Here is a 14,295-nt window from a genome sequence, read left to right on the forward strand (position 1 = left end):
AGAGCTGGAATGAAGACTCAATACCAGAGTGAAACACAGGAACCTTTAGGCTCAGACATGTTATGCAGCTCAGTTATAGCATTTGGCACATCTGACATAATGCTGGTGGAGGAAAAAGAATTGGAGTACAGCTGGAAAAGTAAATGTTTCACACATCACATGGTGTAAGGTTCTGGACTGGATCAGTTTTTTCTAGGAATATAATATGTGAATGAAAAAAAGTGACCCATATTTCTTGAACATAAGTTTAATTAGAGTGTCTATTTTGGGAGTGCAGTTTTCTTACAGATCTCCTATGGAGAGTGGAAAGATATTGAAGGTGAGCTCTGGCTAAGGTGAGATGCCATCAGGGAGGTGGGTAACTTCCTCCATCAATAGTTCCCCAGTTATCCTACAAAATGTGGCAAAGAATGCACGAAAGCTTCAGTTTTGGCCACTGATGGAGAAATAAAACAAATGTTTACAGTAAAGCCCACTAGACACTTTGAATGTGCTCATCTTCCTTTGCAAAGGCATGAGTCTGGATTTTATTTTTAGTCTTTTCCATGTAATAAGGCAGTGGCTGGAAATGCACATTTACTGAAATTGCAAGTTAATTCAGTATTTAACAGAGTCCATCTCAGCTGACCAAATGCTGAGTCAGCCAGAGGGGTCAAAGTGGGCTTCTCACAACAACAAATTTCAGGCAAAAGAGAGTGAGATAAAGGATAACTCTTGGCTTTTAAGGTTATTCCTGCATATCACACACAAGCTGCCAAGGTAACACATCTCTCCCAACATCTTCAGTGCTCATTTGCATGTGTTATACTACAACACTCAACATGCATGTCCTATTAATACTTGCAAATTCTTCTATTCTCAGGGACAAAAGATAAAGCTGAGAGCACAGAATCATTTTTGCTAATGTTTTGCTCCACTGAATCAGTTCTGCAACAGCAATCACTGGACCTCAGGGGAAAATGTAAAATGAAAATGTTGATTTATTTGCCTGTTTTATGGTGGAAGCAGAGACACATTGATAGGATTAGACTGATAAAATGTTTCAGAGATCTAGAAAAGACATTAACAGTACTGCCTCAAACCTTCCTCTGGCTTGAGATAATTTCTTCTCCAAAGAGCCTTTAAAGATAGGTTTTTTATTCTTTCAGTTACTGGAGCATTAACTAGCCATTAGCTATTTATTCAAATGGATGTGCAAATGTAATAGAGGCAGTTTAACAAACTTTTCCAGCACATTTTCATCAGTTCCCAATACCAGTTTCATAGATTTTTCAGCCACTGTCTGTGGAAACCTATCCTGGTAGAGCAGGCCAATCTTTGACACAAATGTGATCACTTGGAGCAGTGATCAGCTGCTGCATTCATCAGAGCAATAGAGAAATGTCATGGGAAAATTTTACTTTTATAGAAACCACAGGTAAAATTTATTTATAAGGATATATAGTTATTTATGTCAAGGGAAGGAACCACATGAGTATAACCTTTTGCTGTTACAGGCAATGACATAACTGATGCTTAGGCTAGAAGAGTCCAGCAACCCCACCCCATAAATTTCTGCATATGGTCAGGCATGTCCGGGTGTTTTGGAGCAAATTTAAGACTTCTTGTAAAAGTTGGAGTCACAGAGAAAGTGTTCTCACAGGAAGAGAGCAGAACAGTTCCGTAGCAGAAGCACAGGAAGATGCTTGAGGCTCCAGAGCTGCACACAAACAGTCAGCTACTGATCCCTACACAAATTCCACCTTGGGAAGAAGGGAAGATGGCTTTTAGGGCATAATTAACAGAAAGAAGAGGATGTTTGCAGCATGTGCATAACATCCTGTGAATGGTGAAAAAACAAATGCAGTAACAAGAAGGTACAAGGCCAGTAACAACCTCTCCAAGAAAAGGAACAGATTGTGGATGTCCCCTGATTGTGGATGCTGGAACTCATCAGTGCTGCTGCCTGAACACCAGGAGGTGTTCACCCCCTCCCTTTGGGGTGTAAAGACCACTGATTTTGGATTTGCTGCTCACTCTTTATAAATTCCATCTCAGCAATCATGTATCAAGTATTATTTCTTATTACAGAATTGGGTTAGGTAAAGTAAAATTTTAAAGAACAGTGGGTGAGTGCTCCTGTGAATGTGTGTTCATGCCTGTCTCTGTACTTTTCAATCCATACAACAAATATGGTTCATATCAGATCAAAGTGATATCAGATGCAGCCCTTAGGAATCACATTCCACTCTGAATATCCGTATTCTCTCAGCTGCAGAGATACTTGTGATTTCTGTAGCACATACAGTCTGCATGAGGACTCTGCTCAAGCCTGGGCTTCCCTCAGCTTTCTCACACCAGTTTCCTCTGAGCACACTGCAATCCCTTCCCTGAATAAAACTATGGTGTTTGCTGAGCCTCATATTTCAGCCACAGAACTGGTAAATATTTCATATGTACAAAGGAGTTGTTGCCTTAGCTTATTCCATCAGATTTCTGGGATCTGTGTATAGCAGCAAGTAGAAAAATGTACTGCATGAAACCTCCACTGAATAGAGGAACAACTGCAGATATGCATTTAAAAAGTGAATACCTCTCAGCCTTCAGAAAGGGTCTTGGATTTCTTTTGTAAGAAATGTGCTACATGTATATGTGTCATTAGTCTAGAAGAGATGGGATGATTCATATGCTGCCAAGTAGAAAGATGGGCTTGTACAAGAAAAGCAAAACTGTAGGAGATGAAATTCAGATGCAAGACTGAGGGGCCTTGAGATTGTGGGGTACAATAACCTCTGCTTTCCATCTGCTGGGTGTTTGCAAGCACCATTCCCATCCCCACAGCTTCTGGCCCTGAGCTGCTCTTCAGATGCATTCAGGAAAGTGTGTGTAGAGACCCTGCATCCCAAATAACTGATCCTGGTAATTTCTTTACAAAATACATGCCTTAAGTTTAAGGCTTTCTATTTGGAGACATGGTCCTTTCTGCCTTAGTGTTGAACCCCTTTTCATCCCAACAGTGGGCAGGTGAGCTGTCCATGGATGGAGCAAAAAGCAAAAGAGTAAATCAAAGGATTACTGCTGTAGTCATGCTAAGCAAGGATTTCATGGAAATTTCTGTTAGAAGTTTCTCTGCCCCTCATATCCCTGCACATGGATATGTGTCTTGTTCCCCTTGCCTTGAAGAATTTTAATATTCTTTGTCTTCACTTGTTATGTGCTCAGACAAATACACTTTCATGTCAGGAAGGAGGAAACAAAAGGAAATGACTCACCCAGATAACAGCAATGAAATATATTTTTACATTATATTCTATATCTGCTAACTAAATAACCATAAATATTGCAGTGATGCCAAGGCAGACATTCTCTGAGATGCTTTTAGATGTATTTAGAAACTTGGCTCTGACAAATGAGGAAATGAAAGTCACACACATTTGTTGTCAGGTCCATCCAGTTTGCAGTTGATGGGAGTTGTGCAGAAGATCAGTTTGTGAAGAGCATGCATAAGTAACAGGAGTTTCTGCTCCATGAAGATGTAGAGCTGGTGGTTTTTTGAAAAAAATGGGAAAAATTTTGGGAAAAATATGTTAATGGAAACAATGACTGTTTGGGTTTAATTTAATTGTCCCTTTTTACAGAGAAATAGGCCTGTATCACTGAGTGGTGGGGTTTTTTTGCACTGGGAATCAGAAATGGAAAAGACAAACTTAAAGGGAATAGTTCAGGTTTTCCAGAAAGCTGAAATAGATTCATATGATCATCTGGCTCCAGTTTAACAAGTGCAAATACAGCAGCTGGCTTGGGACAAGTTTGTCTGCAAACTTTCTATGTGGAATTGATGTAGGATTCAGGCCATGATCCATGTCTAGATAGCAGCACCAGGCTGAGTGTCAGTGTCTCACTAATGCAGCTGTGCTGCTCTTGTCCCTGTTTCTGTTTGACCACTGTTAGCCTGGAAATATCTTTGTACTGTGCTCTACTGAGTGAAGAAAATGTCTTCCAGGGATGTTATTAAGGTTATTTCAGAAGAAAAGACACTTTTCTATAGATTATGCTTTCACTTCTGCCTTTGTAGTATAATTATTAGCTGCCAGCAAGGATATAGGTTTTGTCATATTTGGGGCTAGACATCTGGATTTGTGACTTTCTGTGGTTTTCTTCATCACCTTCTGAAAAGATGAATTTTCTTGGAGACTCACTGGAAGTCCAGGACACACCTGGATTACTCAGAACAGTAAATTGGAATCACCTTGTCATGTATTGTCCTCATCCTCAAGACTTCTGTGGTCATGTTCTGAGCACAGCCTTTGCCTTTGTCAGCCCCTATTGGATATTGTGGTCTACAGTAGTATCTCAGTATCTCAGCATGTGAGATTAACTGATATTAGACATGGAAGTGCCAAAATGCTCTTCTGTAGCAGGCATTAGAGAAGAATCTGGTCCTTCCAACAGGCTTTTCAGAGCCAAAATAGATGCTAAAATGTAAGGGATAGGAATCCTGAACCAAAGTCTTCTTTCCCACCTGATATCTTCCCCTTCATGCTCAGGAAAAAGAAGAGACCTGACATCTCTTTACTTATGTGTACACAATTCTCCCAGGTAAATCTGCATGAGGAATAATCCCATGGTATGTCCTGGGTTCCCCCCTACTGTAAAACCCAGTAGGATTGGGAAAGGGAATGTTCATATTTGGGGGATGAAAAGATTGTATGAGACTTCCTGCTCCTCTGAGGGCTTGTACAGACCCTCAGTGTTTGGGATTCACATATCATTTGCCAGCAAAACAAAAGATAAAATAATAACTATTATAAAACAAGCAGCAGGAAAACATAGGAGCCTGTGATTTAGAGAAATTAGGTTACCAAACCTTCTGTCTCTCAAATATGTGATCTGAAAGAAAATCATTGCTGTTTTTCAGTCATGTTTCTCCACAAACACAGGGTGCCTAATCTCATCCTCATTTACACACTTGCATGGATGCTGTGAAATCTAGAGATTTATGGCTGCCTAAAGGCTACATTATTAATAGGAGATAAGCAGCTGACTATAAATGACATACAAGGCATAGACTATATAATTTTATATTCAGTATTTCATAGCTCAGCTGAAGTGGTGGGTTGTTTAAATATTCAAGTAGAGGAAACTGAGATGGAGATCTAGTTGCAATATTGGGAATGCCAAAGTAATTTCACCTAAATATGTCACTATAACAAGTTTGGGGATATTGCTGGCCTGTGGTTTCTTCAGGCTTTCCAGCAATGACACCCAGCTGGGAATAGGCCAAAGGCAACATACTTCCAGAGATTCATGAGGACTGTGAAGAAAACTTGTTGCTGCTAATGCTGCATTTCCCATCTTTCTGTCCATGGGAGCTCAGTGCCAGACCAGGCAGCGAGCAGTGGCAGCAGTGGTGACAGCAGGCAGTGGTGACAGTGGTGGCACCAGGTGTTAGGTACCTTGCCCCTGAGTAGATGGGGAGCAATGGCCCAGCACACCTTGGCCTCAGCTGCTGGAGCTTATCTCAAGGGGTACAAACACAATCCAACCTCTTCACCTGCTCACTCAGACTAATTACTGGGAATTAGTGACAATTAGTGTTTGCATGGAACAGCAGCTTTTTATGACGGTCTCTGGCTTGACAGCAGACACCATTAACAGGTGGGTCACTGACCTGCCATCATGGTGAGAGAAGTTTTAATGGAAATTTTATTTGGAACATGTGCCCTAGAGATGACAATGCCTCTGTTCCTCTGCCAGCCCAGGTATCCACTTCACAGAGTGCAGTAAGTGACACACAACACATCCAGAGTGCAGACCAGTTGCTGCCACCATGATACTTCAAATCTAAACTAGGTATTGGAAAGGTCTTATTGTATTTTAGTTTTAACCAGTTTACGTCTGTAAAGACCTGAGCAAATTTATCTGATTGCACAGCTGCCTTACCTTTCATCAGGAAGTTAGACTAGAGACCACCCAACCTGCTTTAGTCTTTAATTTTATGAATCTATAGCACACACAATTAAAAATAAATATAAATGCATATATAAAAGTATATGTATATATTAATATATAAACATACTGAAATCTTAAGGAGGACTAAGCAGAGATTGGTTTATTTACACTTAGAGGGTAAATTTACCCAAAGTAAAGGGACAGCAGATCCCATGATGCCTATTAAGACAGGAGGAAGGAGAAAGTAGATGGAGCCATCAAGATTTCCAGGCCATCAAAATCTTGCTGCAGCTCTCTGTGTAGTTACTCCAATGTAACTCCAATAGGGAGAGAATATGGGAAAATACTGTGCAGGTTCAGCTGTTCCTCTGCTCTGAAACAGCAAGTCTCAAGTGTGCTTTCAGAGACTGTCCCTTAGCTGCTTGCAAGGTTTTAAACACTATGACACATTTCTGGTCCCAGGAAAAGGCAGTATTTTTTTCCTATAAATCCTAGACATCTTTTTCATGTATGCTTTTAATTAGTATCTTGGGGAATTCACTCATTTTCCTTGCTTTTATTAGCTACAAATCCATCATGTATTACACTTTTACAATTTTTATGATAAACAAGGCCGTGGATGCCTTCTGCCCATGTGAGCTTTGCCTTCATCTGAAAGTGTGTTCTGGTTCATTCTACAAACAAGCATCACAAGGAAGACCATGAGGACCTCCCTGCTGAGTGAGGGCTGAAGGCAAGGGGGATCTGACCTGAGGAGAAGGTGAGATGACAGAGTAGCAGGGCCATGTGCTGCAGGACTTTGAGCTGGGCTTTAGCCTGCACAGGTACTCCCTGCTGTAAACTCACAGCCAGCCTTTGAAGTTCTGCAGCTGCAATCTGCTGTGATAGCAAATGCAGCATTCTTTGGTCTGTGCTCCATGCAGCCTGGCTGAGCATTGAGTTTTGAAGTGAACTTTTGACAGGAAATGTTTATGGCTAAATCCCAGAGCAGGGACCATGCTATGCTGCTGTGCTCAGAAGTAAGGTGACATCTGCTTGTTGCAGACCATGACTTTAGCTCTTTCTTGCTTGGATGGAACAGATACAATGGAAATGGTCTGTGAAATTGTGTTCCCACAACAGAAGTCACCAGTGCTCAAGAACTAATTGAGAAGGTGAATTTGTGCTTCTGCTTCATATTATCTCAGTGTTGACTGGGGCAGAGTGAGGAGGAAGAGAAGGAAAAAAATGAACCACATAGAAATATAAGACCAGGTAAGAATAGATTTTGTGATAATGTCCAGTGGAGGAAATGGGACAAATCAGACCTGGCTTGCAACCCTTTTCTCCTTTGGAGCAGTCATTTGGGTTAGCCAGGGGAGAGGGCTTGCCCAGGATAAGCCAGTTTTGATGATATGGGCTTTGCTGTAGAAAAGATGGATTTCTGAACACAAAGCGGAAAGGTCCATGAAGTAACTCTGGTAGCTCAGGAGGGAGAAAGGGGGAGGAAAAGACACTGAGTACTTCAAACATGCATTGCCTAAAATTTTAATGATCTGTTTACAAAATTCCTCCACCTATTAGCTGTGCAGGTTCAGAAAACTGCCTAAGAGTTGGACATGCATATATCCCAAAATCCAACCCCCCTCTGCCCATATGCCCCCACACTAGACTGAGGGCAGGGTTAGTCCTGTTATACCACCAGCCCTGCTGAGTGGGAAAAGCTGGAGCCCAGCCCCACACTCCTGGGTGACAGGGCTATTATCCTGCACCAGATAAGCAGCCCTGGTCTTTCATCATCATTGCTACCCTTCCTCCCTCCAGCCCAATGTCCTGGGGGAGCAGCCACACCAGGCAGCAGCATGTAGGGCACAGCTGTGCAGGACCCTGCCACTTTTTTGTCCCAAATGATGGACACCCCTCTTACACTGTGCTGGCACTTGTCAAATGTGAGGCTTGCAATAGTGCTGTGGGCAATGACAACTCTGCTTTTCTGTGTCATGCTGGTGGCTTAAACAAGTTAAAATAATCAGCAAAGCTGTTTGCTGCACTGTCCCCTCCACGTTTGTGAGGGGGCAAGGTTTCTGAATATGTGAGTTCATCCCTGGGTTCACAGCCCTCCCAGGAGCCCCTCTGTATGCTGCCCTTCACCAGGCACTGGCTGGCTATGGCAAGGAGTTGAGTTTACTCTGTGCTCTCTGCAGTGGAGACCTTTACTTTTGTTCAGCACTTCTTTGTTGTTCTGGTAATACAAGTTAACAGCCTCTTGAACCGGCATCCCTTTATCAGCAGAAAACCATCACGATTTAGAACATCAAGTGCTGCACTTGTGCCCTCAGGAGGGAATGTAGAGGATAGGAAGATCAAGAAGATGAACCAGCCTCTATCTCTTTGAAAGGCCAAACAAACACTGAAATTGAGTGAGAGCATTTATCTAGGGGCTGGACTTTGCATTCTCACATCCTGCTGCTGGAAGCTGGAATTAGGCACAGGTGTCTCTTTTTTTCTTTGCTGAAAAGATCCAGGATATCATGATATTTGTCATATATATCTTACTGGCTTGCAAGAAAATGATATGCCTGGTGTATCTCACAGAAAATAAGGAGTGAATTCTCACCCTGTCTTCATCCCACACTGCAGTTCTGTGGAGTTACTTCAATTTAATGAAAAAGGGGAAATAAGTAGGAACCCAGAGATATTTGTGACATACTTGTCACACAGCATGTCAGCAGCAGTGGCAGCACAAGGGTGCACAAATCCTGGCCAGTCCCCTACAACCACCCTGCTGTTAGCTGGTCAGGGAGTATTTCCTTGCAAATCACATTATTGCTGTTCCTGAGAGTCTCACTTCAGCCTTTCAGCTAAATAGCAAGTGAAAATAAACCTTAATCACTCCATACTCCCTCTGTAGTCAGCAGTAAGAGATGTAGGGGCAAATCATCCCTTGCATGGGTTGGAGCTCACTCTGTAAGTGCTGATCCCCTCCATTAACTGTAATCAAAGACTAATCAAAACTACTTTGAGTGTGGAGGGTAAATGTCTACAATTGCTCCATCCCACACCAGTCACAGAAGTGCACCTGATCATTTACTGAGGCGTGTGTGTGAAATGCACCATGTTCCAGGAAACTGGGACCAGACATCCAGCGCCATTTCTTGACTTCTCCCACCATTTCTTTCCTTGATTTCTGTGCTTGCAGGGCTTATCTATGTGGACCTTTCATCAGAGGAGGCATTGCTTAAATAGCTGCTAGGGTATCTGCAAATATGGTTATCACTGCTCTGTTTCTTGCCTGCTTCCTTGTGGTGGGTGTGGATCACTACCCAGGCTAAAAAAGAGAGAGAATCCATGACCTGACTTGGTTGCAGTGCAGCTGCTGGACTGGAAACTTCCATGCCACCCTCTCTCTGTGCTGGGAAAACATTCTCAGGTTTGGAGGTGGAAATATGGGAGTGTCATTGATCAAATGTACCATGCAACAGGGTCCTCATACTGCATTAACAACACCCCCAAATATTTCCTTCAGCCAGGAAAGTGCAAAGAATAATTCTTGGTCCCATTCAAATCAATGACAAGACTTATATGTATTAAAATCTCACATATGTATTAATTTTTCACACCCTTCTGAAAGGAAGAAGGAATGGAAGATTTACTTAATAACTCACTGCATAAAAATCACTCACCTGCTTAAAAAATAACTTACATCAAAACAGGAATTCACATTATAATGGAAGAACTAACCATAAAGAAAAGAGATGAGCAAATCATGTTGTAAGCTGGCAAAAATGTATACGGAACAAAGCCACTGAAAAATAACTTGACAGATTTCTTAATACTTTAAATTGGAAATGAAAATTAATGGAAAATAAAGCTCTTCAGAGTTTCAAATATTTCCATGCTGATTTTTAATCAAATTAATTTGTTTCAAAAAAGAGACTTCTGTTTTCAAAACTGAAAAATTACAGGATGCAATTTTTTTTCCAGCCTGAACAGCTTCAACTCTCAATTCATAAAAATATAAAAGCCATTTCAGTCAAAATTAAAACAAATTTTTATGGCTCTGGATAAATAAAAATTTCCTGAGATTTTGTTCAAAGAAAATTTGGTTTATTTTGTATTTATATCTAGATGTTGAGTGGAAAAATGCTTGGGTGCTTAAAAATATCTGCATGTTAGAAAAATGATTAAGAATCCTGTACTTTAGCAAAGGTTGCTCAGGATGGAATCTATTAATAGTGTTTTCATTTAAGCCAATAAAAACACCTGTAGTGTCAGAAAAATCTTCAAAATAATTGAAGTTTAAAATTTTGAAGTGCCTACTCATTTAGGTAGGTCATTACAGTCATGAAGTATCCCCCTGGCAGGAACAGAAGCACGCCACTGCCTTCCCTCCTGATCAGCATGCCAGGAATCAGCTCCCATGAAGTGCTGTCCTCCTAAAACCACTTGATTTCAACAATTTAAACACATTCAAGTATCTCTGAGGATAAGTGCAGGCAAGTGAGAAAATAGTTTCTATGTTGTAAGTGCTGTGAGGAGGGGAAGGAGAGAGGATTATTCTTAATTTCCTGAGGTCTAAACCCAAACATTTTTTGGGCTCATTCTGCCTTGAGTTACACCAGCTGCACCCCTGGGAGCTAGAGGAGCACTAGGGATGAGGCTGGCAGTATCTAGAGCTGATCTGAGTGAAACACTGAGAACATCTATAAGGAAGGAAAAGTTCAAGCTCCAATTTGACAGTTTGATGTGGTTCTCAGTGTTATTAGCATTCTACACTTATTGACGATCTCTTGGGATTGAGCATGCTGCATCCTACACATGTTTATCCTTCAATTCCTCTTGGAGCTAGTTCTCACTCAAAGCACAGCATGATGGCTCCTTACTATCAACTCAGTCAGTTGAGAATATCAGTTTCATAATACACAAGTTCAACCTAGATGCTTCAGAAGAAGCTCTGTCATGTAGCAACAAAAAGACAGGATGTTCTACACTTTGTTTCCTCTCTATATCTATTTAGCTTTGCTAAGGTGGAATATTGTTATGCCATAGTATTACTAAAAAAGCTAAACTCAGCCATATGTGGTGGCAAAACCACAGAGATGCCATGTGTTGTGCAGCCAGTCCCATGAAGTTAGCTCATATCACTCCCAGATTAACCACCCTCCTCCACACCTCCTGCACATGTTTAATGTAGCTTTTTATACTTTGCCATTAAGCCTGTAGTTCTGTAACACAGGTAATGGCACAACCCCATGTATTTAAATAGTATATATACATCTGGTTCTATGACAGGAATTATTACTTTCCTGTTGCAGGGACATTGGCCATGGTCCAGCAATTATGTAAATTCGTAGCAAAGCGAGGGAGTGAAGGCCAAGTCTTGGCATGGGAATAGCAGGTGGCTGCCTGGTGTAGCAGGTGGTGAAAGGACCATTGGCTTTCAGACATGCCCAAACTGGCTGTGAATTAAATGGGTGTTGGTGTGCGGAATTTTAGAGGATGGAATGCAACATTGCCAAGACCAGCTGCTGCTACCTTCACCTCTTCCTTCTGCTGGAAGCAGGAGAGGTATCAACCTGGCTTTTTTAGGGTTCTCACCAAGCTCCTCTTCCCTCTCCTTGAAACAGGAGGAGAATCAACCTGGGTTTTTTTAGGGTTCTCACCATGATCCTTTTCCTTCTCCTTTCTGCCTTGTTGTGCCAGGACTGACCTTGCCTGTGTACCACCCTGGTCTGAACTGTGTAAATAGCTGCTACCAGGAAATTTGGTAGCACTGCAGAATTACAGTGTTTAATCACATTCTGTAGGTACAAAAAGAGGAGTTATTACCTGTAAAGTTTACTTTCAGGAGATAATCTTTGTACAGTTTCCTGCCATCCAGATGCTTCATGGCATCACAGAGTTTGGTGGTGTTTGGGCACAGAGTCCTCTGCATTTTATGCAAGGCATGAGCCATGGCATACACAGCATTCACAACAAACATGATCTTGGATTCTTGCTCGTAGTTGGAACTGTTGATGGTGAAGTGCTTCTCACACGCCTTTTTGTGTGGTTTCCGGTTCTGCAGGTTACACTGGAATTTTTGCTCCCAGAAGTCCTTGAACCAGGGGTTGCGTTTGTTGTTGTAAGGGCTGAGGCTTTGGAAGTACCTGTCGAACTCTTTAACGGGATGGGAAGCGAGCTCCAAGGTGATGGCGCCGGAGGCGATGTGCTCGTTGCCCTTGACGATGCTCTCCTGCGCGCCCCAGCCGTCGCTGGCGATCCAGGTGAAGGACACGTTGAAGCGGTTGGCGGCCGCGATGAGCTCCCGGGAGTCATCGCCTCGCATGAAGAGCACCACCACCCTGGCGTTGGGCTTCTGCAGCAGCTCCCTGATCACGCCGTCGTAGGATTTCCTGATGTTGGACCGCCCCACCTTCTCCGAGGTGGCGATGCAGATGTTGCGCAGGCGAGCTTCCTGCTCGAAGGCCTCGATCCCCGTCTCGCCGTAGTCTCCCTCGGAAGCCACCGTGGACACGTAGGTCCAGTTGAAATACCGCAGGATTTCAGCCATGGCTTTCGCCTGGTAGAAGTCTGGGGGCACTGTCCGCGCGAAATAATCGTAGCGGGATTTGTCGCTCAGCTTGGCGCTGGTGGAGGCGTAGCTGATCTGGGGGATCTGGAAGAGTCTGAGCAAATTTGCCACCTAGAGACAAAGCGGGGTGCACAGGTTATTAAAGAGTGGCATTGATAAAATGGAATAGAAATGTCTAGGGAAAGGCAGTGACAGTGTTTTTTAATGAGAGATGTTCTGGCGATCACAGATTGAGGATGTTGATGACAAACTCCAGGGAAAGCACTGCACTGAGCGTATGTACAAAGCCTCTTCTGATGCCCAGTTAATTCTCTGGGTCCTGCTGGGATTGTAATGGACCTGTTTAAACAACAGATAATTAGAGACAAATGGACAATATATTTCAGTTTCAGACTGTTCCTTACTAAGGCCGGGGGATTTGCATGCCTTTGCTGCTCATCATGGGATTCATCTTCTCCAAGATTCATTGTATTTGATGACCAAATGCACTAATAAGAAATAAACTTCCATTTTGTGCAAATATCACAAATATACAGGCCTTTCTCAGAACTTTCTAATCTCATTTATTCAAGATAAGTCCCCACCTCTCATATTTTTACTCATTTAAATTTTTTTTTTTGAGATGTTCTGGCTTCAGACCAGCTGAGATGGCACATTTGTTGTGTGTCAGTATTCTTCAAGTGTTCCACCATGTCACAGAACCACAGAATCACAGATTCACAGAATCACAGAACAGTCTCAATTGGAAGACACCCTCAAGGATCATCAAATCCAACTTTTAAGTGACTGGCCCATATGGGGACCAAAACCATGATCCTGCCATTATAAGCACTATGCTCTCCCCAACTAATGTAATGTCATGTTGACCTACAGTTTTTAATAAATATTAAACACTTTTAATAATCTCTATTTGCCCTTCTGGTTTGATTTATGTGGTCCAAAGTCCTGCTTTTTTTTCATATGTGGCTATGTCCAATACTCAAATATTTCCAAATCTACTCTGCTGCTCTCACAGAAGTGCAACACTTGATCACATCTGGAAAGAAATTAATAAAGGTAATGGAATTTTTTTCCTATGATAGTTTCTTAAATGATGAAGAGAAGATTGGTGACTAGAAGTTCTGTCCAGTAAATTAAATTTGAGATTCCTGCAGTAGTACTTGAGATTCCCAAGGAAAACTTATTAAAAATTGCCCAATCATTTATTTGTTTTACTCTTCCCCAGATGTTTCTTTGACCACAGACTGTCTGTAAGAATTCAAAGGCAAAAGACTGTTTTGAAAAAAATGTTGTAAAAGAGGAAAATTTTGAAGGCTTAGACATCAGTAGCAAATTAGACAGTCTGGTAAAAAAAGAAAACAAAACGAAAACCCAACCAACAATAAAAAACAGAACAAAAAACCCAAAACAACATACCAAACCAAACAAACAAACAAAAAAAACCCCCCAAAACAAAAAACCAAACAAAAACAACAAAACAGAAAAATTTTATTGGTTTTCAGCAATCTGTATGACTTAGGATTTTATAGCTTTAGATTCTGTTTTTCCTGTAATTCTGACACTGAACTAGTGTCCTGCTGTAGCTCTGCCCTTGTAAACTGGTGCAATCTCATCTGGGGCAGACTCTGCTGCCAGCCACACACGTACAGGGACTTTCACAACCTCTGGGCCACCTGGAACTGAGGACTTCAGCAGGTCCTTATCCTCCTGTCCTTCTGGAACACCAGGAAAGACCAGGTGTCCTGGCATTGCTGCTGTAGCTGTTGAGTTGAAGTTTGTCTTCACAAAAAAACCCCATTGGTAGTGGTTTA

General features: G+C 42.0%; 1 protein-coding gene across 3 annotated transcripts in view; it reads right to left on the minus strand.

The window, feature by feature from the left end:
* The window catches only part of GRM3 (glutamate metabotropic receptor 3), a 102,173-nt gene that overhangs the window by 18,626 nt on the left and 69,252 nt on the right, over nucleotides 1-14,295 (minus strand). For all 3 annotated transcript variants that reach the window (XM_033056994.2, XM_033056993.2, XM_033056992.2), the window contains one exon: nucleotides 11,740-12,595. In XM_033056994.2, coding sequence (XP_032912885.1) covers nucleotides 11,740-12,595 — 856 coding nt within the window. The remainder of the gene's footprint in view (nucleotides 1-11,739; nucleotides 12,596-14,295) is intronic.

Source organism: Catharus ustulatus, chromosome 4 (assembly GCF_009819885.2).
Source record: "Catharus ustulatus isolate bCatUst1 chromosome 4, bCatUst1.pri.v2, whole genome shotgun sequence".
In the NCBI taxonomy this organism is placed as follows: domain Eukaryota; kingdom Metazoa; phylum Chordata; class Aves; order Passeriformes; family Turdidae; genus Catharus; species Catharus ustulatus.